This window comes from Balaenoptera physalus, assembly GCF_965194825.1.
Source record: "Balaenoptera physalus genome assembly, chromosome: 14".
Classification (NCBI taxonomy): domain Eukaryota; kingdom Metazoa; phylum Chordata; class Mammalia; order Artiodactyla; family Balaenopteridae; genus Balaenoptera; species Balaenoptera physalus.
The window spans coordinates 51,236,979-51,261,882 of record NC_138893.1 but is presented as its reverse complement, the minus strand read 5'-3'; the positions used below and the strand labels follow the sequence as shown (position 1 = coordinate 51,261,882).

General features: G+C 40.7%; 2 protein-coding genes across 10 annotated transcripts in view; one reads left to right on the top strand and one right to left on the bottom strand.

Annotated features, from left to right (window-relative positions):
• Positions 1 to 24,904, top strand: part of ABCC2 (ATP binding cassette subfamily C member 2) — a 291,675-nt gene that overhangs the window by 224,234 nt on the left and 42,537 nt on the right. The gene's annotated exons all lie outside the window — the stretch shown is intronic.
• CPN1 (carboxypeptidase N subunit 1) overlaps positions 1 to 24,904 on the bottom strand; it is a 60,726-nt gene that overhangs the window by 17,219 nt on the left and 18,603 nt on the right. For 8 of the 9 annotated variants that reach the window (XM_082425287.1, XM_082425291.1, XM_082425294.1 and 5 more), the window contains 6 exons: positions 13,923 to 14,122; positions 8,574 to 8,729; positions 5,915 to 6,097; positions 4,587 to 4,698; positions 2,820 to 2,959; positions 1,083 to 1,182 (listed from right to left, as the gene is read on the bottom strand). In XM_082425287.1, the coding sequence (XP_082281413.1) occupies positions 1,083 to 1,182; positions 2,820 to 2,959; positions 4,587 to 4,698; positions 5,915 to 6,097; positions 8,574 to 8,729; positions 13,923 to 14,122 (891 nt within the window). Of the gene's footprint in view, positions 1 to 1,082; positions 1,183 to 2,819; positions 2,960 to 4,586; positions 4,699 to 5,914; positions 6,098 to 8,573; positions 8,730 to 13,922; positions 14,123 to 24,670; positions 24,901 to 24,904 lie in introns of those variants that run through there. The other variant, XM_082425288.1, reaches the window with a different exon arrangement.

Sequence of the window (24,904 nt, the reverse complement as noted above, 5' to 3'; positions counted from 1 at the left end):
AAGAAAGAAAGAAAGGAAGGAAGGAAGGAAGGAAGGAAGGAAGGAAGGAAGGAAGGAAGGAAGGAAGGAAGGAAGGAAGGAAGAAAGAAAGAAAGAAAGAAAGAAAGAAATAAAGAAAGAAAGAAAGAAAGAAAGAAAGAAAGAAAGAAAGAAAGAAAGAATCTAGCAGGCCCTGAAGCTCTTACAGATTCCAAAGCTTGGTTCCCTGTACAGTCCTGGCTCCAGTCACTGAGCTGGAGGATTCTGGTGTCTGATGCTTGACTCTGGGGCTACAGAATTCTACCTTTAGAATGTTGTTGCCTTTGCCTTGAATGAACTGTTCATGTAAGACGTGTTGGGATCACCTTAAAGAATATGTTATCTCCTTAAAGCTGAGATTCATCTAGTTTAAACAGACTGTCTGAGCTGTAAGATGCCTGCTTGGTACAGCCTGCATGGTGAAATGTGGCTGAGCATGCTGGTATCAAGGCTGGGGGAGGAAGGCAAATCTCACCTGCCCCTAACCACTGGCAGCTACTGCTCTACATTAAAAACCAAACAAACAACCCCAAACCTGATCAAATTGGGCTGGGGCAGTTGGCAACACCATTGTGCTGTGAGATATTCTGTACCATTCTAGAAGGTTCCAAGTTGGCTTTGAGATCTGCCCCCACCATCAATCTTGCCCTGCAGCGAGCCTATGGAATGCCTTTTACTAACTTTTCCCTGAACGGAGGTGTAGCGAAATGCCTGGCTCAGGGACAAGACTAAACATCAGTTTTACAGTCTTTTTTTTTTTCTAGCCCATTCCACACCAGTATGTGAGCTATTAATAACCTCAAACCCAGGAAACACCCCTAACAAAGCTGTATGAGGCAGTGACTCCTAAATGCTGAGAGAGATGTTACATTTACATCTTCCTGGGCCTTGCCTCTTAATTCCTGTCCTCAATCCTGTTATCCTTCCTTCCTCCAATCCACCACCCCCAGTGTCCTTGATGTCCCTGCTGGTCTCACTGGCTTACAAATTGGCCTCCTGATTATGCTGAAGGTGGTGAGGGAGTGAAAGCTTCCTTCTCACCCCACTAAGCAGTGGCCACCTACCTGAAGTGACATCATGGTTAATCCCACTGACAGAAATGACAGCGTCCACAAGATTATTATAATTCTCATCCCGCACCATTCCCTTGATGCCTTGGTGTACCTGTAGGAAAGTTTATAGTGTATAGTTATGCTCATAAAACCTTTGTGCGGTGTTTGAGAGTCCACGAAGCCCTTTCCCATGTGTTTCTGCACTTGATCTTCACAAAGATTATGGTGATAGACCCTTGACTGGTCTCTCTGGTCTCACCCCGATCCCCAATAATCTCAATAGAGCAGTCAGAGTGATCCTGTTAAAATCTAAGTCAAATCATGTCACTAATCTACTTTCTATCTCTATGAATTTGACTACTCTTGATATCTCATATAAGTAAAATTATACCATATTTGTTTTTTTGGGGACTGGCTTATTTCACCTAGCATAATGTCCTCAAGGTTCATCCATGTTGTAACATATGACAGAATTTCCCTCTTTTTTAAGGCTGTATGCCCATTGTGTATCTATACCACATTTTGTTTACCCCTTCATCCATCAATGGACACTTGGGTTGCTTTCACCTTTTGGCTACTGTGAACAATGCTGCTATGAACATGCATATACAAACATCTCTTTGAGATCGTGCTTTCAGTTCTTCTGAATATATACCCAGAAGCGGTTTTGCAGGATCATATGGCAGCTCTATTTTTAATTTTTTCAGGAACCACCACACTGTTTTTCATAGTGGCTATACCATTTTACATTCCCACCAACACTGCACCAGGGTTCCAATTTCTCCACATCCTTGCCAACACTTGCTATTTTCTGTCATTGTTTGTAAATTTGTTTTTGTATAGCAGCCATCCTAATGAGTGTGAGGTGGTATTTCACTGTGGGTTTGATTTACATTTCCCTCATGATTTTGAGCATCTTTTCATCTACTTGCTGTTGGCCTTGCACTTGCAATTGTGACTTCATCAGGGAGCCCCTTTTCCCCTAGATATCTTTGTGGTTTACTCCCTTACCTCCTTTAAGTCTGTTTAAATGTCACTTTCTCTGTAAGGCCTTCTTGAAAGCATTTTGCATTTAACATGTTATAAAATTTATTTTATTTCTTCTTTATTGTCGGTCTCTCCTCACTAGAATATAAGCTGCAATATATACAGAGATATTTGTTGTTTGTTTACTCTTCTTTTTAAAATTTATTTATTTATTTGTTTTTATTTTTGGCTGCGTTGGGTCTTCGTTGCTGTGCGCGGGCTTTCTCTAGTTGCGGTGAGTGGGGGCTACTCTTCGTTGCGGTGAGCAGGCTTCTCATTGTGGTGGTTTCTCTTGTTGTGGAGCACAGGCTCTAGGCGCGCGGGCTTCAGTAGTTGTAGCACTCGAGCTCAGTAGCTGTGGCTCATGGGCTCTAGAGCGCAGGCTCAGTAGCTGTGGCGCACGGGCTTAGTTGCTCCCCGGCATGTGGGATCTTCCTGGACCAGGGCTCGAACCTGTGTCCCCTTCATTGGCAGGCGGATTCTTAACCACTGCGCCACCAGGGATGCCCTGTTTGTTTACTCTTAATCCCGACCATATAGTACAGTCTCTGACAGATAGTTGTGCTCAACAATGTTGAATGAATTAATTTCACTGGTAGAGAAGCTGAGATCTATTGTAATGAGTCAGAGCAAAAGTCAGACCTGAGTCACACAAAACACCTTGCCTACCATCAGAAAACACTTCCCTTTCTGTAACCAGGAATGTTAAAGAATGGGATTTACCTGTTCCAAGAATTGAATTAGGGCTTCCCGATTACCCAGCCACTCGCGCTGTAATTCCTCTTGCCGCGGAAACTTGTCACAACTCAGTTCCAGAGTGATCTCAAAACAGTTGGTATGGAGGTAATTAAAGTCTTGCATTCCTAAGGGAAAGAGGGCGGTGGCAGATTTGTACAACCAGGTTCCCACCCAACACCCCATGCCAAATACAGATTGCTGGGGCTTAACCCCAGGGTTCTGATTCAGTATGTATTCAGTGAACATTTACATTTCTAACAAGTTTCCAGGTGACGCTGATGATGCTGGTCTAGAGACCATACTATCATTTTGATACAAACTTCATGATCTTGGAATTGCACTCCTTTAATTTAGGGTAATGATTCTCAGTGGAGGCAGTGGGTCGTGCTTTCTCAGAGGATGGGAAGGGAAAGGGAGGAACAAGTATAATTCGAAAAAGTATATTTTATATTTTAAATTTGGGAGGGGGTACTTATTGCTTTCCTAATGCAAACTAAAGAAAGTAAAGTTCAATCTTCTTGCCTTGGCTTAAATTAACAGTAAACTATTGGTAGATATTGGTAGATGTAGTAAAGTGACAAGGAAGATGATTCTTAAATCTGTTATCTAGTCTTATAAACTTCCAGTAATACATGATGCTACTTGATGTTCCACATGAATATTAAAGGTAAGGTGTTTTTTAAAAAAATTATCGTATTTGTTCAGTGATTTTTAAACTTTCCGTGACAAAAGGTAATAAATATATATCTGTCTTTGAAAAAAAAAAAATCTTGCCTTGGGTTCAAGTCAGTTTTCGGCCACGATAAGTCTACCGCCTTCCCAGTACATGATGACTCCCTAACCTTCCTCCTGCCCACTCTCCATAGGACCAGCCATCAGCTCAGCCCTCTCCAGTGAGTTTTCTGCTACCTGGGCTCTGACAGGTCAGATGTGACAAGATGGGGAAAGACAGCTGCTGCAACATGATTCCTTAGAGAACCTGGCTTCCTGCTTCAGCCTCCTCCCTAACCTTAGGTTCCCTATCTACTGAAGGTCTGTGAACAGAGGTTCTATCTTGACCCTCAGTGATGGGAAAAGCCCAGGGAATAGAGAGAGAAGCCTCTTGCTGGAGGTTTCTGCTAAGTTATCAATGGCCAATGTCCACAGCAAACCCCTTCTGATGGGAGATGGGTAGGCAGGGTACAGAGAGCACATATCAGAGGAACTGTTTGTGTCCGGGCCAGCATCTCTCCTTCTTTGCTACGTGCAGCATACCTCATGCTACTACGGAAAAACCTTAACATCTATAAACCAGGCATTTCCAAATCCTCTATGTGCATTATTTAATACTTACATCAAAATTACAATGCAAGTAGTGTTATTCTTAAAGTACAGATGAGGAAACTGAAGCACAGAGAAGTTAAGTAATTAGCCTGAAGCCACATAACTGGTGAATGGGCAAGCCTGGTTTCGGCCCAGTGTACCCTTAGAACCCACGCTCTTAACCACTTGACTGCATTATTCCCTTCCTATGCCCTAATCCACTATGTAAACCACCAGTTTTAAAGGACCACAAGGTGTCCCGACCTCCATTTTAAGAATCACAAGATGATGTTAAATGCCAACTTAAGACTTCCCATTTTTCAGATCTCTACTTGAGTGCAAAATATCATTCCTGTCATTTCCCTGTGAAAAAGAATGATAATTTAAAAGGAGAAACGAACCCCATTCTACTTCAGCTTACAGCACTCTTGTGCCTAGCACTCTTCTTACCCTTGCTGAGAGAATACCAGGAAGCCCCATTGGTGATGCCATCTGGGAAGTAATCCCCACAGTTCCAACCTTGGTGCATCCATCCATGTGCATAGGAGTAGACCTTGGCCAGCTACAGGTAAAGCAGGTGGAAAATGACCTTGAGTATCCCCAACTCATATGGCAATGCTCATACTCAGAAGCAGGGTGAGGCCAAGAAACCCACTAGGTGTAACAACTGATTATTTGCTTTAGCGAAAGAAAATACTAGAAGGAATAGAGAGATGGGGTGTGTGTGCGTGGAGTGGACTAGAGTTAGGAGACCTATCTTCTGATTTTCCCACTATACTGGGCCTAAATTTCTTCAAGTGCAAAGTGAGGGGTAGCACTCGATAATGTATAAGCTCTCTTCTAGGTGTACCTCAATGAGGTGTACCTCATTTTCCAGCCGAGTTTTATAAGAGAAATCAAGAAGCAAGAAAGATAGGCCTTCGTGACAAAAAGAATTATGTATTGGGGTGAGAGATGTGTGTTGGAAAGAGAGGAATATATTCAAAATCTCTATAATTCTCTTTCATTACTATTTTATAACAGTGGACAAAATGAGATTACTAGAGAAGAAAATGGAATAATATACTTGCTTTGCAAAGCAACAACTAGTGTTATTCTCTATGTAATTCATTAACTGTTGAATTAATAATGTTATCATTATAGGGGAATTCCCTGGCGGTCCAGTGGTTAGAACTCCACACTTTCAATGCTGGGGCCCAGGTTCGGTCCCTGGTCGGGGAACTAAGATCCTGCAAGCCACGAGGTACAGCCCCAAAAAAGAAAAAAATTGAGATACTAAGTAATGTTATCATTATATTAATTCTATATTATTAATAATATTAACTATAAAATAACTAATCTGTTAATTTTATTCTATTGCTGTTTTGAACTATTATGTAAACCTTTTTCATGTGCATGGTCTATTTTTCATTAATATAGCCATATTACCATAAAACCGTAAATTAGAGCCCCCAAATTCACATTTAATGCTCTAGCTTACCACCAGCACTATTAGGCTTTTGGCATATTTCTTGCTTGTCATTAGCTTAAGTAGTTTTTTACATTTTGGTAACTGTACTGTAAAAAGCTCTCCTATTTATTTACTTTTTCATGAATTTATGCCTTATCATTCAAAACAAAATTTAATATACTAGATTGTAAGCTCTTAACGAGCAGGAGGTGTTTTCAATCATTTTCTGTTCGTTCATTCCTAACCGAGTCCTGTGTTACTGATTTGACCTCAGTCACTCTCCTAAGCCCCAAGCTCCTCTGGCTGGACAGGCAGCCATTCTGCATACCTTCTGGAAAAGTGTGTCATCAGGCGTGGGGGTATTGGCAGTGCGGCGGAAACCTCGGACCCGGTGCTCAAGGGACTTGTCATATGGGTAATTGGCCACCACTGCTCCTCCATGGAGATTGGCTGAAAGGACAAAGTTGAAGGAGCGGATCCACTGGATCACTGCCTGGGTCTCGGGTTCCACCTGAGGAGAGATGAGAGCTTGGCGGTGAAGCTGCAACTGCAGCCAGATGGCTGTTTACATGAGTTTGTCGGGTTGTGGCCTGAGAGGATGGCATGTCTGACAGGAAGTGGCCTGAGAGGATGGCATGTCTGAATAAAGCAAAGAGAATCCTGCCAGATATGAGGAGTGCAGATGGGGAAATTTTGAGCTTTTGTGTGATAGTTTAACAAATGAAGTGAATGGAACACTTGTTTAAAATGAAATCTCATATGGAAACCCAGTATTCAATAGCTACAAAGAGGTCATCTAGGGCAGTGAAACTATTGTGCATGATGCAAAATAGATACATGTCATGATACATTTGTGAAAACCCACAGAATATACAACATGAAGAGTGAACCCTAATGTAAACTATGGACTTTTGGGTGATGATGACAAGTCAATGCAGGTTCATCATTGTAATAAATGTACCAATCTGGTGGGAGATGTTGATAATGGGAAGCAGGGAATATATGGTAATATTCTGTACTTTCCACTCAATTTTGCTGTGAATGTAAAACTGCTCAAAAATGAAGTCTATCCAAAAAAAAAAAAAAGAGAGAGAGAGAGGGAGAAAAAGAGCAGTTTGAAGAGGGGTAACATGAATTGGAGAGCGCAGAGTCCCAGTTTGGCCTCTCTCTGGCAACAAAGAAAGGGTCCTCCAATTTACCCACTGTTCCAGTAGCTTCTGGAGCTCCTCTGTAGAAATTTAGGGTTCTAGTAAATATATCTGAAAATTGCTGGTTTACAGCAATGGTTTTCAACCTCCTCCTTCCCCCAACACATCTGCTGTGTTGTTGACATGTGGAATGTTCTCCTGTGGTCGTACCCAAATTTCATGAATTAGACATACTGTAATATGGGCCAGTCTTGGCTAAGTAGTGAGATTCCACCCATTCTACTGCAGATTTCTATTGCAGATTATATTGCTAGTGAGTGACAGTATTCTAAAGAAAGCCTTGAATCTACTGGACTTGTAAGTAAATAATTTACAGTCTTCACTGTTTTTCCTCCCCTCAAGATGGATGTGCTTAGAGGTTATGTGGTGTTAATGTGTTAACGGCTCGTCCTGGACCAAGGGTCAGTTGTGAAGGCCCCCATCTTTTCTATTCCAAGGGAGACTGAATGAATAATGTTGAGTCTCACCCAATGAGAATGGATATAATCCCAAAGGCACCGGTCCAGCTCTGTGACCAGGGCTCAGATTCTTTAAAGCAGTCCTTTCTCCATGTCCTAACCCTCCATCCATCAGAAGGAGGCCAGCCTCTCACTGTTCCTGGCCCATCAAGAGCAAGAGGGACTTCTCATTGTCTTTTTTCCTTCTAAGATGCAGACAGAGGAGCCAGTGGGAGTCTAATTGTTACTGGCTCAATTACCTTATTTTATGTAGACAAGTTTAATCAATCAGAACATCCTTCTGGCTGGATATGTCAACGAGTGCAAAGTTATTTTTGATGTATTATTTGCTTGAGCCAAGAGCATAGCTGCTATCCAAAATCTAAACATGTCGGCATGACTTTTGCTTCAATTCCAAGGGGAAAAACCTGATAATATTCCATCTAGAAACTCCCAATATAAAGCCTTCCACTTGCTTTAATTTTCTCTCCCCAGTCTCTAAGTTTAGATATTCACAGAGAATGTTTAGAACTAGCCCACACAGTGTAAGAAACAGGGTGGTGGTGATGCTCCAAGGATGACAAGAGTCATTCCCAGGAACAGGACGACCATCAGGCTGAAACCATTCGCATTACCAAGGGGTAAGAGGTCTGGGAGCATCAAATGGGATCCTTTGATTGAGAAAGCAAGGGAAATGAGAGTATGGTAAAGTAGTCAAGGGTCATACAGAAAGAGAAGAAGAAAAACTTCTCTTCTGAGGGTGAGACTCCCTGAACCTCTTTCTCTAGCTAATTGTTGATAAGCGTACAGTTCATCACATGCAAGAGAGATTTCTCTTTAGAATGCTACAGTTCTCTGTCGACAGTATAGTGCAGTAGAAAGAATGTTGGATGAGGAGTCAGAAGACCTGGGTTTTAATCTTGAGTCTACCAATTACTAGCTGTGTGAGTTTAAATTATTTTTTCTATAAGTGTTATCTGTAAAACGGGGATGGATAACACTGCTTGATGCATTTACCAGAGTGTTAACGATGATCAACTGAAACGCTAGCTGAGAAAGAATTCTATAGAATTATAAACTGCTGTGCAGCGGTATGATACCACTTTCACCTCCTTTGCCACTCTCACCACTAACATCAAATATCATGTGCTCAGTGAAGGGCTCTATTCTCAGGGAGGGAAAAAATACAAAGAGGCATATGTTATAGTTAGCATTGCTCTGGACAGACTAGAACAGAATTGGGTTGATGCTTTATTATTGCATATTTAGTTTATGTGAAGATTCAGGGAAGAAATTCCAGATGCTGATTTACCTGCTTCTGCTTGCAAATTTTGTCTTATACCTGATTTTTCCAGTTGTCTGGAAGGGGCAAGTGGTGGTTGGGGCCTCCATTCTTCTCATTGTAGTAGATGTAGGTATTGAGATCAGGGAAGTTGCGGTTCAGGTCCACTCCGTTTGCATTGTTCCTGCCAACCAGATACCCAGAAATGTCTCTGTCCTAGTGGGAAAAGGAAGAAATGAAAGATGAAGGTTTCAGACTGAATGCTCTATTTGAAGAACACTGTATAGTTTTTTTTTTTTACACATTAGCTCGATCTATTAAACAATGTAGCATTTTCTCCTTTAACTCATCCAAAGTCTCAGTGGCATGGTTCAAGTTTCCCTATAAACCACATGCTGGAGGTAGAGATCCCAGGAGAAGCTCTAACAAAAGGAGGGTGTTTCAGGACAATGGGAACCCCTATTTTAAAAAAATTGTTTATGTCTATTTAATCAGAATGACAGAGGTATTTGCAGCGAGAAAGTATAATTTTTTCAGTTATATATGTATTTTTTTCAGATTATTTTCCATTATAGGTTATTACAAGATATTGACTACAGTTCCCCGTGCTATACAGTAAATCCTGTTGCATATCTATTTTATGTATAGTAGTTTGTATCTGTTAATCCCATACTCCTAATTTATCCCTCCCCCATCCCTTTCCCCTTTGGTAACTATAAGTTTGTCTTCTGTGTCTGAGTCTGTTTCTGTTTTATATAAAGATTCAATTGTATATTATTTTAGATTCCACATATAAGTGATATCACTTATCACTTATAATATTGTCTTTCTCTGTCTGATTTACTTCACTTAGTATGATAATCTCTAGGTCCATCCATGTTCCTGCAAAAGGCAATATTTCATTCTTTTTATGGCTGAGTAATATTCCATTGGATATTTATACCATATCTTCTTAAACCAATTGTCTGTCGATGGGCACTTTGGTTGTTTCCATGTCTTGGCTATTGTAAATAGTGCTGCTATGAACACTTGGGTGCATGTATCTTTTCAAATTAGAGTTTTCATCTTTTCCAGATATATGCCCAGGAGTGGGATCGCTGGATCATATGGTGGCTCTATTTTTAGTTTTTTAAGGAACCTCCATACTGTTTTCCATAGTGGCTGCACCAGTTTACATTCCCACCAACAGTGTAGGAGGGTGGGAACCCCTATTTTTTAAAAACGGTTTTATTGATATATATAGCTTACATACCACAACATTCATCCATTTCAAGCGTACAATTCAAAGAATTTTAGTATGCTTACAGAATTGTGCAACTTTTACCCCAATTTAAGAATACTTCTATCACCCTGAAAAGAAACCTCATGCCCATTTACAGTCACTCCTCATTTTTACTCCACCCCTAGGTAATCACTTTCTGTCTCTATGGATTTGCCTTTTCTGGACATTTCAGTAAGTGGGATCATATATTATATGTTTGGCTTTTTTCACTGGGCAAAATGTTTTTGAGGTTCCTGCATGTTGTAGCATGTATCAGGACTTCATTCCCTTTTATTTCTGAATAATTCCATTATATGGATTTATCACATTGTGTTTATCCATTCACCAGTTAATAGACTGTATTTGTTTCCTGGGACTGCTGTAACAAATTACCACAAACTAGGTGGCTTATAACATCAGAAATGTATTCTCTCACAGTTCTGGAGGCTAGAAGTCTGAAATCAAGCAGGGTCATGCTCTCTAAAGGCTTTAGAGGAGGATCCTTCTTTGACTCTTCTAGCTTCTGGTGGTTGCTGACAGTCCTTGGCGTCCCTTAGCTTGTAGATGCCTCACTCCAATTTCTACTTCTATCTTCACATAGTCTTCTCCCCTATATGTCTGTGTCTCTGAGTACAAATTGCTATCTTCTTATAAGGACACCGGTTATATTTGACTTAGGTCCCCTAATCCAGTATGACTTCACTTTAACTTGATTACATATGCAAAGACCCTATTTCCAAACAAGGTCATATGCTTAGGTTCCAGGTAGACATGAATTGGAGGGGGCAGAGGGGATACTATTAAACCCAGTACATGGACATTTGGTTTGTTTCCACTTTTTGGCTATTGTGGATAATGCTGCTGCAAACATTTGTGTATAAGTCTGTGTGTGGACACATGTTTTCATTTCTAATATCTAGTAGTAGAACTGCTGAATCATAAAGTAAGTCCATATTTAACTTTTTCAGAAACTGCTAAACTGTTTTCCAAAGTGGAAACCATTCCCCCCTTTATTTATTTATTTTTACTTAGGATCCTTGATTATCTTTTTTCTGAGCAATATCAACTTCGTGGATCCCTTAACCTCTCTGCTCACACTTCACATTTCATCTTTTATTTGGTCATGTATTCATTCATTCATCCAATCCATTTAATCAATCCACATCTATTTAGGTCTATCTCTATTCAAAGTCCCCTGAAAGACACTAGGGAAAGAGATCATGAGACATTATGCTAGTTTTCCAGGAATTCATGGTATATATGGGGAGATAGATATTTACATAAATAATTAAAACGTATAAAGCAGTAGAATAGAGATAAGTTCACAGGCTCTTGCAAAACTGAAATTCTGTTTGGTGTTTTGTTTGGCTTTGGAGAAGGAGAATAGCGTCCACTGGAGCCCTGTGGACTGAGAGGGGAGAGCCCAAACTGGTGGCCATTACTGGAAGTAGGGTGAATGCATGGACTAGGAGGCTAAAAGCTCACAGATGTACTACTTCTCTCGTATTTTTCTAAGAACTCTTTATTGTTCTCAGATTTCTCTATTTTCGTGGCATCGTGCTCGCATTTTATTCTTAGATCTCATTGAAAACATATTTTTTGACATTCTCTTAAGTCTCCTACATCAATACTGTTCCAGTGGAAAACATTTATATGATTTTTCTATTTGGAGTTTGATTGTTCACTTCTATGAGATAATAATTTTCATTATGCTTCCAGGGGTTTTCATTGCTTGCTGATTTATGTCAGCGTTAACTCATAACTGTCCATATGAACAGTTATGCTAATTTACCTATCAGCTGACTTACTACTCACACCGGGTCATTAGTGAAGCTGGCAGTAAGGACTTCCTTTAACAGAAGTTCCCATAAACAGGGCTCAGTTATTAGCTTCCTATTACTGCTGTAACAAATTGCCACAACCTTAGGGCTTAACCTTGCACAAACTTATGATCTCACAGTTTTGGACGTCAGAAGATTGAAATGGGTCTCATGAGACCTAAAGGTGTCAGCAGGGCTGTGTTCCTTCTGAAGTCTCTAGGGGAATCTGTTTCCCTAGAACATCTTCAAATCTCTCTTTGCCTGTGACCTTCTGCCTTCCTCTTCCACATTTAAAGGACGCTTGTGATTGGTTACACTGGGCCCACCCAATAATCCAGGGTATTTTAAGGTCACTTGATTAACAACTTTAATTTTGTCTGTAACCTTAATTCCCTTTGCCATGTAACATTACATATTCACAGGTTCCAGGGATTAGGACTTGACTATCTTTGGGAGGTGGAGCCATATTATTCTACCTTACCTACAGGTGCCTTTAAATTTAGGTGGCCAGGCAGGTCTTCCCTGTGTAGCCATGCAGACAGGTTTCCTCTGGGTACGGCACGTAGCTCTGGGAATCTGAGAACCCAATGGGTCCTCTCTTGGGTTCAGGTTCAAGATCTGCTCCCTTTGAACAAGTACGTAGCAGGTGAGCAGAGACTGGCTCCCCAGAGACAGCTCTAGGATTTGGCAGGGGTTTTCTCCACCTCCTCCCACCCCCACTTCACTGCACAAAAGATGTGGGCAGGTCTGAGGGGCTTCTCCAGTCTCCCCACTGCAATACAGGGAAGGGCCACTAGAAGGAAAGTGGCCAGGTTGGGTTCACCCCTACAGCACTCTCAAATTGTCCTGTTCTTTTGGAAACTCAAGTCTCGAGGCATGTTCATGTCCATCTCTCTGATTTCCAGTTGGGGGCAGTGGGGAAGGGGACAAAGTTTTTTTTTTTTCATTTGTTGAGTCATGTCAGCAGGAGGTTGTAAGATTGCAAGGGTCAAATTTGTGTTTGCCTCAACATCTTGGCTCCATTACCCTCCCTGCTTCTCCTCACCCCTCAGCCCTGTCCTCTAGTAGGCTTAAACCAGGATGGGCCATTCAAGGAGAGATACTGAGTGGTTCCACTTGTATGGGACAGAGTGGTCAGATTCATGGAATCGGAGAGTGGAAGGTCATTGCCAGGGGCTGGGAGGAGGGGGAAATGGGAAGTTACTAATGAAGGGATATAAAGGTTTGGTTGAACAGGATAGATAAGTTCTGGAGATCAGCTGTACGACCTTTTACCTATAATCAACAATAGTGTATTGTACACTTAAAATTTTGTTAAGAGGGTAGATCTCATCTTAGGTGCTCTTACCACAATAAAAGCAAAATTTAAAAAAAAAAGTAAAGTAGTGAAGTCTAGTCTTAAACATAAAAAACATTTTAAGACTACCCCCAATAAACATATTTTTAAATGGAAAAAAAAGAATCTTTCATTTACACCCCCCTCCAAAAAAAAAAAAAAAAAACCCAAACAAACCAGGTTTAAATACAGCTTTTAAAGGAACATATCCATTGTGTAAGGCAGACGCCTGCCCTCACCCAGTGAAAATTCTCACTCAGTAGATTTGGGGTGGGGAGAGGACCTGAGAACCTGTATCTCAAAAATCTTCACCTACAATTCTGATGCACAGCCACAAAAGAATCACTGACTTAAAGTTAGGCACACTGATATTTCGAATTTATGTTAGGAAATAAAGCCCATAAACACTTTTTTTTATTTGTCCCCTGAACAATGTAACTCTAAAATAAAGAATTCAAAGGCTGAGTACTATACTAGTAGAGGAAAAAAGCCGTACAGAGATGGAATAAAGTATGAAGAATCTATAACAGGACTAACCCGCCACCCCACAATTCTGAGAAAAGCTCATTCTTTCTCTTTTCCCCCCAAATGCAAATGTAAGTGTAGTGTGGGAAGAAGAGGATTTAGGGTTGGAAGCTAAAAGTTCAGGGAAGAAGGGCCGTTTTGCAATATGCCTTCACCCCTGTTCAGTACCTTCCAGTTGATAAAATGTTGTCGCTGATACTGCTTTACTCATCCTCACAATGAAATGGAGAACTCAGCTGGAAAGGCGGGGGAGGGAGGGAACTGAGACTCAGAGAGAACCCCCATTCATTGCATAGGGTGCTACAGTGCTGAACCCATCTTCACACTTCATTCTATTTCTCCAGCTTTTCCTCTATCACATCGTGGCATTTACAGTGGGACAGAGAGGACACCTCTGGTCTCCCGGCTTTTCCTTACTCCCTAGGACGGCTCTGCTCTCTGCAGGGCCTCCCCCTGGGGCTCGGTACCTGGGCGGCTGCGGCCACCTCGTAGCCGTCGGGGTTCATGGACGGCAGGATGTGAATGCGCGTGCCCTCCACCAGCCTGACGATGCGCTGGTTCCTGTTGCGGAACTCCTCGCACAGAAACTCCGACAGCTGCAGCAGCAGCTCGCGGCCCAGCACCTCATTGCCATGCATGTTCCCCACATACTTGACTTCCGGTTCCACTGCAAGTGAGAGAAACACACATAAAGAAGATGGGGAAAGCTTACGAGTGCAGTTAATTCCTAACCATGCAAAGGGACGTTTCCCCTCTTTTTCAGTAATGAATAAAAGAAAACCTCATGCTTCTGTTAGGTCTTTTCCAATAATCCCTGTGCCCCCTTTGAACAAACTGCAACTACAAATGCTACAAAAATTCATGCCACGGATAATAATGTCTACTATTTATTAAAACCCTACTGTGTACTAGGCATTTATGTTATTGCTAATCTTCACAGAAAACCTGTAAAGTAGGCATTATTAGCCTCAGGATGAGGGTACTGGGTATGGAAGAGGTTAAGTAACTTGTCTGAGGTCACCTGGCAGATTAATAATGGAGGTCAAAGTCCAGGTGGCACTGAGGTAGCTTAATGCTTCTCAGAGACAAATCTTTTCAGGATAAGGATAGTGCTTTTCCAAGATTTGCTGGCCTAAAGTCCTCCAGGTTATAGCATAACAGTTCCTAATTGCACCAGTTGAAAATTTAATTTTCTTGGTACTCAGGTTAAAATCTCCCCTTCATATTTGAGAATGCTGTGTCTTGAGGCACAGAGTAGGAAGGAGTCTATGTATGTCTCATTCCTTAGTCTTTTCTTTGGCTATGCTAACTGTTCAATTGAAGTTAGAACTGAGGTCATGAGAGGAGCCTCTAGAACCACTTTAAAAAAATCATTCTTGCCCTGTTTTAAAAGGAAGGAGAAAGCCCTTGCCAAGTGATTTCCCTTCCACCCAGCACTCTTTTTTTTTTTTTTTAAATTTATTTTTGGCTGCATTGGGTCTTCGTTGCTGTGCGCGGGCTTTCTCTAGTTGTGGCGAGCAAGGGCTACTCTTCTTTGCGGTGAGCGGGCTTCTCATTGCGGTGGCTTCTCTTGTTGCGAAGCACAGCCTCTAGGCGCACAGGCTTCAGTAGTTGTGGCACCTGGGCTCAGTAGTTGTGGCTCGTGGGCTCTAGAGTACAGGCTCAGTAGTCGTGGCGCACGGGCTTGGTTGCTCAGCAGCATGTGGGATCTTTCCAGACCAGGGCTCGAACCCATGTCCCCTGCATTGGCAGGCAGATTCTTAACCACTGCATCACCAGGGAAGCCCCCTCCCAGCACTCTCTTGCCTTCATGCCTTTTCTGATTCTGTGTCTCTTCATCTTCACATTTCCATGCCCTCCTCACCATCCATCTAGGCTCAAATGCTCCTTACTCTGTGAAGCCATCTTGGATTCTCCTTGCTGGGAGTGAACTCACTATTAAACTTCTCTTTTATGATACCACCTTCTACTCTGAGTTTTGGCTAATTTTGCACATGTCCTATTTTCCTTACTGGACCTGGCCCTTGCAATGTATGCCATTTTTAACTTTCTTTAGGATACAATCCATTGTTATTTACCTGCTACAACAGTCTTTCCCAAAGGAATGTTTATAACCCATAAGGACTGTGTGGTGGATTTTCTATCATGTACATTCTTTAATCTTAGTGTATTTCTTTAATCTTATCATGTCTTTCTTACTTTTCTTGGTGTTAAGTTATCCTTTATTTTATGAAAGGATGGTGATAACAGATGGCAGGTAGTATTCTTCAACATCCTTGTTCAGTAAAATAAAATTTGGAAAATCTATTTTAGTCCCCTCTGATCTCCCATATATATATATTTGTGTGTGTGTGTGAAATCCATAAGTTTGGGAACGACTGCCCTGTAGAACCTACCATAGTGCCTTGCTCTTAGGAGGCATTCAATATAAAATTCTTTTGTCTCTACTTTCCGTATATCCAGAATACAATACAACCACTTCTCCTAACAACCACTGTCATCATTTTGGTTCAAGGTCCCACAATCGCAAGTGTGGATTACTACAATAAATCTCCTACTTGAACTCCTTGCATCTGCCCAGCCATGCAAGTCTATTCTCCTGAGTCAGTGTTTAGCAAACGTTTCCTGTAAGGGACCAGATAGTAAATCCTTTGAGCTTCATGGGCTATATTGTCTTCACTGCAGCTACTCAATGCTTCCAGTGAAAGTAGACATAGATGATACAAAAACAAATGGGTGTGACTGTGTTTCAGTGAAACTTTATTTACCAAAACAGGTAGCTGGGACCCACCACCAGAGCCTCCCATCAAGCCTCTTAGATAGCCTCAACCACCAGAGAACAGACAGCAGAAGCAAGAAACACTATAATCCTGCAGCCTGTGGAACAAAAACCACATTCAGGGCTTCCCTGGTGGCGCAGTGGTTGAGAATCTGCCTGCCAATGCAGGGGACACGGGTTTGAGTCCTGGTCTGGGAAGATCCCACATGCCGCGGAGCAACTGGGCCCGTGAGCCACAACTACTGAGCCTGCGCGTCTGGAGCCTGTGCTCCGCAAAAAGAGAGGCCGCGATAGTGAGAGGCCCGCGCACCGCGATGAAGAGTGGCCCCCACTTGCCGCAACTAGAGAAAGCCCTCGCACAGAAATGAAGACCCAACACAGCCATAAATAAATAAATAAATAAAAATTAAAAATTAAAAAAAAAAAACAAACAAAAAAAAACACATTCACAGAAAGATAGACAAGATGAAAAGGCAGAGGGCTATATACCAGATGAAGGAACAAGATAAAACCCCAGAAAAACAACGAAGTGAAGTGGAGATAGGCAACATTCCAGAAAAAGAATTCAGAATAATGATAGTGAAGATGATCCAGGACCTCGGAATAAGAATGGAGGCAAAGATCGAGAAGATGCAAGAAATGTTTAAAAAAGACCTAGAAAAATTAAAGAACAAACAAACAGAGATGAACAATACAATAACTGAAATGAAAACTACACTAGAAGGAATCAATAGCAGGATAACTGAGGCAGAAGAACGCATAAGTGACCTGGAAGACAGAATGGTGGAATTCACTGCTGTAGACCAGACTAAAGAAAAAAGAATGAAAAGAAATGAAGACAGCCTAAGAGACCTCTGGGACAACATTAAACACAACAACATTCGCATTATAGGGGTCCCAGAAGGAGAAGAGAGAGAGAAAGGACCAGATAAAATATTTGAAGAGATTATAGTCAAAAACTTCGCTAACATGGGAAAGGAAATAGCCACCCAAGTCCAGGAAGCGCAGCGAGTCCCATACAGGATAAACCCAAGGAGAAACATTCCGAGACACATAGTAATCAAACTGGCAAAAATTAAAGACAAAGAAAAATTATTGAAAGCAACAAGGGAAAAACGACAAATAACATACAAGGGAATTCCCATAAGGTTAACAGCTGATTTCTCAGCAGAAACTCTACAAGCCAGAAGGGAGTGGCATGATATACTTAAAGTGATGAAAGGGAAGAACCTACAACCAAGATTACTCTACCCAGCAAGGATCTCATTCAGATTCGATGGAGAAATCAAAAGCTTTACAGACAAGCAAAAGCTAAGAGAATTCAGCACCACCAAACCAACTCTACAACAAATGCTAAAGGAACTTCTCTAAGTGGGAAACACAAGAGAAGAAAAGGACCTACAAAAACAAACCCAAAACAATTAAGAAAATGGTCATAGGAACATACATATCAATAATTACCTTAAACGTGAATAGATTAAATGCTCCAACCAAAAGACACAGGCTTACTGAATGGATACAAAAACAAGACCCATATATATGCTGTCTACAAGAGACCCACTTCAGACCTAGGGACACATACAGACTGAAAGTGAGGGGATGGAAAAAGATATTCCATGCAAATGGAAATCAAAAGAAAGCTGGAGTAGCAATACTCATATCAGATAAAATAGACTTTAAAATAAAGAATGTTACAAGAGACAAGGAAGGACACTACATAATGATCAAGGGATCAATCCAAGAAGAGGATATAACAATTATAAATATATATGCACCCAACATAGGAGCACCTCAATACATAAGGCAACTGCTAACAGCTATAAAAGAGGAAATCAACAGTAACACAATAATAGTGGGGGACTTTAACACCTCACTTGCACCAATGGACACACCATCCAGACAGAAAATTAATAGGAAACAGAAGCTTTAAATGACACAATAGACCAGATAGATTTAATTGATATTTATAGGACATTCCATCCAAAAACAGCAGATTACACTTTCCTCTCAAGTGCGCATGGAACATTCTCCAGGATAGATCACATCTTGGGTCACAAATCAAGCCTCAGTAAATTTAAGAAAATTGAAATCATATCAAGCATCTTTTCTGACCACAACGCTATGAGATTAGAAATGAACTACAGGGAAAAAAACGTAAAAAACACAAACACATGGAGGCTAAACAATACGTTACTAAATAACCAAGAGATCACTGAAGAAATCAAAGAGGAAATCAAAAAATACCTAGAGACAAATGACAATGAAAACACGACGATCCAAAACCTATGGGATGCAGCAAAAGCAGTTCTAAGAGGGAAGTTTATAGCTATACAAGCCTACCTAAAGAAACAAGAAAAATCTCAAGTAAACAATCTAACCTTACACCTAAAGGAACTAGAGAAAGAAGAACAAACAAAACCCAAAGTTAGCAGAAGGAAAGAAATCATAAAGATCAGAGCGGAAATAAATGAAATAGAAACAAAGAAAACAATAGCAAAGATCAATAAAACTAAAAGCTGGTTCTTTGAGAAGATAAACAAAATTGATAAGCCATTAGATAGACTCATCAAGAAAACGAGGGAGAGGACTCAAATCAATAAAATTAGAAGTGAAAAAGGAGAAGTTACAACAGACAGCGCAGAAATACAAAGCATCCTAAGAGACTACTACAAGCAACTCTATGCCAATAAAATGGACAACCTGGAAGAAATGGACAAATTCTTAGAAAGGTATAACCTTCCAAGACTGAACCAGGAAGAAACAGAAAATATGAACAGACCAATCACAAGTAATGAAATTGAAACTGTGATTTAAAATCTTCCAAAAAACAAAAGTCCAGGACCAGATGGCTTCACAGGTGAATTCTAGCAAACATTTAGAGAAGAGCTAACATGCATCCTTCTCAAACTCTTCCAAAAAATTGCAGAGGAAGGAACACTCCTAAACTCATTCTATGAGGCCACCATCACCCTGATACCAAAACCAGACAAAGATACTCCAAAAAAAGAAAATTACAGGGCTTCCCTGGTGGCGCAGTGGTTGAGAATCTGCCTGCCAATGCAGGGGACACGGGATCGAGCCCTGGTCTGGGAAGATCCCACATGCCGCGGAGCAACTAGGCCTGTGAGCCACAATTACTAAGCCTGCGCGTCTGGAGCCTGTGCTCCACAACAAGAGAGGCCGCGATAATGAGAGGCCCATGCAGCGCGATGAAGAGTGGCCCCCACTTGCCACAACTAGAGAAAAGCCCTCGCACAGAAACGAAGACCCAACACAGCCATAAATAAATTAAATAAATAAATAAATAAATAAATAAATAAATAAATAAAAAGAAAATTACAGACCAATATCACTGATGAATACAGATGCAAAAATCCTCAACAAAATACTAGCAAACAGAATCCAACAACACATTAAAAGGATCATACACCACGACCAAGTGGGATTTATCCCAGGGATGCAAGGATTCTTCAATATATGCAAATCAATCAATGTGATACACCATATTAACAAATTGAAGAAGAAAAACCATATGATCATCTCAATAGATGCAGAAAAAGCTTTTGACAAAATTCAACACCCATTTATGATAAAAACTCTCCGGAAAGTGGGCATAGAGGGAACCTACCTCAACATAATAAAGGCCATATACGACAAACCGACAGCAAACATCATTCTCAACGGTGAAAAACTGAAAGCATTTCCTCTAAGCTCAGGAATGAGACAAGGATGTCCACTCTCACCGCTATTATTCAACATAGTTTTGGAAGTCCTAGCCATGGCAATCAGAGAAGAAAAAGAAATTAAAGGAATACAAACTGGAAAAGAAGAAGTAAAACTGTCACTGTTTGCAGATGACATGATACTATATGTAGAGAATCCTAAAAATGCCACTAGAAAACTACTAGAGCTAATCAATGAATTTGGTAAAGTTGCAGGATACAAAATTAATGCATAGAAATCTCTTGCATTCCAATACACTAATGATGAAAAATCTGAAAGAGAAATTATGGGAACACTCCCATTTACCATTGCAACAAAAAGAATACAATACCTAAGAATCAACCTACCTAGGGAGACAAAAGACCTATATGCAGAAAACTATAAGACACTGATGAAAGAAATTAAAGATGATACCAACAGGTGGAGAGATATACCATGTTCTTGGATTGGAAGAATCAATATTGTGAAAATGACTATACTACCCAAAGCAATCTACAGATTCAATGCAATCCCTATCAAATTACCAATGGCATTTTTTACGGAACTAGAACAAATCATCTTAAAATTTGTATGGAGACACAAAAGACCCCGAATAGCCAAAGCAGTCTTGAGGGAAAAAAACGGAGCTGGAGGAATCAGACTCCCTGACTTCAGACTATACTACAAAGCTACAGTAATCAAGACAATATGGTACTGGCACAAAAACAGAAATACAGATCAATGGAACAAGATAGAAAGCCCAGAGATAAACCCACGCACCTATGGTCAACTAATCTATGACAAAGGAGGCAAAGATATACAATGGAGAAAAGACAGTCTCTTCAATAAGTGGTGCCAGGAAAACTGGACAGCTACATGTAAAAGAATGAAATTAGAACACTCCCTAACACCATACACAAAAATAAACTCAAAATGGATTCGAGACCTAAATGTAAGACCGGACACTATAAAACTCTTAGAGAAAAACATAGGAAGAACACTCTTTGACATAAATCACAGCGAGATCTTTTTTGATCCACCTCCTAGAGTAATGGAAATAAAAACAAAAATAAACAAATGGGACCTAATGAAACTTCAAAGCTTTTGCACAGCAAAGGAAACCCTAAACAAGACGAAAAGACAACCCTCAGAATGGGAGATAATATTTGCAAACGAATCAATGGACAAAGGATTAATCTCCAAAATATATAAACAGCTCATTCAGCTCAATAGTAAAGAAACAAACAACCCAATCCAAAAATGGGCAGAAGACCTAAATAGACATTTCCCCAAAGAGGACATACAGATGGCCAAGAAGCACATGAAAACCTGCTCAGCATCACTAATTATTGGAGAAATACAAATCAAAACTACAATGAGGTATCACCTCACACCAGTTAGAATGGGCATCATCAGAAAATCTACAAACAACAAATGCTGGAGAGGGTGTGGAGAAAAGGGAACCCTCTTGCACTGCTGGTGGGAATGTAAATTGATACAGTCACTATGGAGAACAGTATGCAGGTTCCTTAAAAAACTAAAAATAGATTTACCATATGATCCAGCAATCCCACTACTGGGCGTATACCCAGAGAAAACCATAATTCAAAAAGACACATGCACCCCAATGTTCATTGCAGCACTATTTACAATAGCCACGTCATGGAAGCAACCTAAATGCCCATCGACAGATGAATGGATGAAGAAGTGTGGTACATATATACAATGGAATATTACTCAGCCATAAAAAGGAACGAAATTGAGTCATTTGTTGAGATGTGGATGGATCTAGAGACTGTCATACAGAGTGAAGTAAGTCAGAAAGAGAAAAACAAATATCATGTATTAACGCATGTATGTGGAACCTAGAAAAATGGTACAGATGAACCGGTTTGCAGGGCAGAAGTTGAGACACAGACATAGAGAACAGACATATGGACACCAAGGGGGGAAAACTGCGGTGGGGTGGTGATGGTGGTGTGCTGAATTGGGCGATTGGGATTGACATGTATACACTGATGTGTATAAAACTGATGACTAATAAGAACCTGCAGTATAAAAAAACAAACAAACAAAACAATTAATACTAAAGTTTCATTGGGTTATTTGTATGGAAATATGTTAATATAAATGTTTCAGACATTACATGAAATTTCTAAAAATCTTATATGTTTTGGTATAATGTTATAAGTCATAATTCTAAATTTTACTTTAAAATGTATATCTCAGAAATAACTAAATTTCCTTGTCAATTGCATTATTACGAACTTTCATCAAATCTTTAACCATGGTCATTCCTAAGTCTTTTGTCATTTACAGACAGTTCTGGGTGTACTCTGATGCTTTTGCAAATATGTTCCTATAAAAGGGTTTCATCTTCAAGAAATTCATGGAAAAGACTCTGACAAGTACAGGTTTCTGGTAACTGACTGTACTGCTGAACTGAATGAAAAATCGTTTTCAGAACTTTAATGAAAAACTGATGAACTCATAAAAGTGCTAACAAAAGATCAAGATGAAAAAAAAAATTAATTACATGGGACTGAGTGAACTGATGAGGATGATTATAATTTTTGTGACTTTCTGTTTGAATTAAAAAAAAAAATCCCACAAGGACTCAGAGGCAAAGAATATACAAATCAATTTTCACTGCAAAGTAAAGGAGCTGTTACAATGGAGGATTACTGGACTGAATGTCAATATTATGACATAGTATGAGTGTGTTTCGTGTTTGGTAATTGCAATCATTGTTGCTTTTGTTGTGGTCATCCATTTACAATGCTTGGTGTCAGTCTATTTATCTCTTGTAAAAATAAAATACAGTGTGTGTGTGTGAAAAAATAAAAAAAAAAACAAACAACAAAAAAACAGGTAGCTGGCCCTCAAGGCTCTAGTTTGCTGACCCTTGTTCTGAGTGATCTTTTAAAATTTTTAGTCAGATCATGTCACTCCTCTGCTTAAAACCCTCCAACGGCTTCTCACTTCACTCAGAGCAAAAGCCAAAATTTTTGCAGAGGCCTGTAAGGCCCCACATGATCTCCTCCTGCCCGGTACCCCCAACAGCTCTGCTCTGACCTTGCTTTCCTGTGGTTCACTCTCCTGGAACCACAGCGGCCTCCACGCTGTTCCTCACACATGCCAAGCATGCTCCGGCTCTTCCCCCTGTGCAGTGTTTTCCTTCCCAGTATCAGTATGGCACCTCAATCACATACTCAAAAATCACCTCGAAGGAGAAGCTTTTCCTAAAAGGCAACATCCCCTCCCCCACTCAACCCACAATTGTCCACAACTCCCTATCTCTCCTTCCTGGTTTCTTTTTCTCAATAGCACTTATTTTCATCTGGTATAATATATATTTATTTAGTTACCTATTTATTGCCAGTCTTACCTCGCTAGAATTAAGGCCCTGAGGGCAGAGTCTTTGTTTTATTCTCTGTGCTATATTCAGAGTCTACCAAAGTGCTTACATTGAGTAGATCATCAGGAATGCTTGTGGAATAATTAAGGAACGAATGGATGTACCGTTGATAGGGCATCAGAGAAAAGAGGGATCAGTGAGGTACAATAGTATGAAAAGCTTCAAGAAAGGCATTGAATGCTAGAAAGTAGACAGGGCACCAAGAAAGGGGTGGAGTGAGGGGCTAAGCCTACAACGTCCATTAGCACCCACAAGCTTCCACAATGAACACACGACCTGAGTAAAAGCAGGGTGTTTGCTCTGCAAGTGCATTTTCAAAGCAAGGCCCTTATCGTCACCTAATCACGTAGCCTTCCTTGAGCCAGCCTCCCATCCCCCTCTCCCCCCTCCCCCGAACTGGCCACTTAAGAGTTTGAAGCTGTCATGGACAGAATCCACTGGGTGTGAGGTTGCCACTGAAGGTTTTTAAGCAAGGGAGGGAGGGGATTATATCAGTATTTGGGCATCTAGCATCTGTGTCTTAAATGAAAGGTTTAGAGAGTGGTGGCCGTTAGGTGTTAGGAGAACGGTCAGGAGCCTGGTGCAATCATTTAGGCAGGCTGTGATGGAATTTGGGCTGGGGGAAAGGTGAGGAAGTGGAGAGGAAAAGAGACTTGAGGTTGACAGTTTGAAGGAGGAACTGACGTACTTGAATGTCACAATTGCTGTAAGTAAAGCAGTAAAGTAGAAACAACTTAAATGTCCATCAATAAATGAACTGTTAAATACAAATTTGCAACCATGGAATATTATGCAGCCAAAAATGATAATGTAGATCTACATTTACAGACATGCTACTCATCAAAGACTATGAAATGAGAAAAGCAGATATAGTATGATTCCATTTTTATTAAAAAAATGACGTGTATGTAAGGGGAGGTGGCTTAAACATGCATAGAAGAAAGTCTGGAAGGAGATACATCAATATGTTAATGATGGCCATCTGTGAGTGGTGGGATTATGGGTGAGGTTTTTTCCTTATCTAACTTCTACTTTAATCCAAACATGGATGGCTTTTATAATAGAAACAAACTAACAACAAATAATGCAATGAATAAGATGAATACCCCAAACCTCAAACTCTCTCCAGGATCCCATACTCTGAGTACACCGTCATTCCCCTAAGAGCTATCCCTAAACTCTGGCAGAACTAGAAGGGCTAATTGTTTCTCCAGAGGCATTGGATACGGAAAGGCAGAATAGTAACAGCAAGGAGGAAAGAAGGGTAATGGGAGGGAAGGCGGGGGGATGGGAAGGGAGCAGGGAAGAAGACTCACCTTTTACCATTAAGGTCTTGAGCAAACAGAACCCAAAAAGGAGGAGCAGACTGGAGCCTGAAATGGGGTTGCAGCTCCCCAGAGGCAGGGCCAGTTTGTAGGCTAAGCAAGGAAATACTTAGCCCAGGATGAGGAAGTGGTGATACTTTATGCGTGGAGGGGTCCAGGGACCTCCCCAGAAACCACCCCAATTACTGGATTTGTAAGGGAAAGGTCCTGCCCACACACACTTTA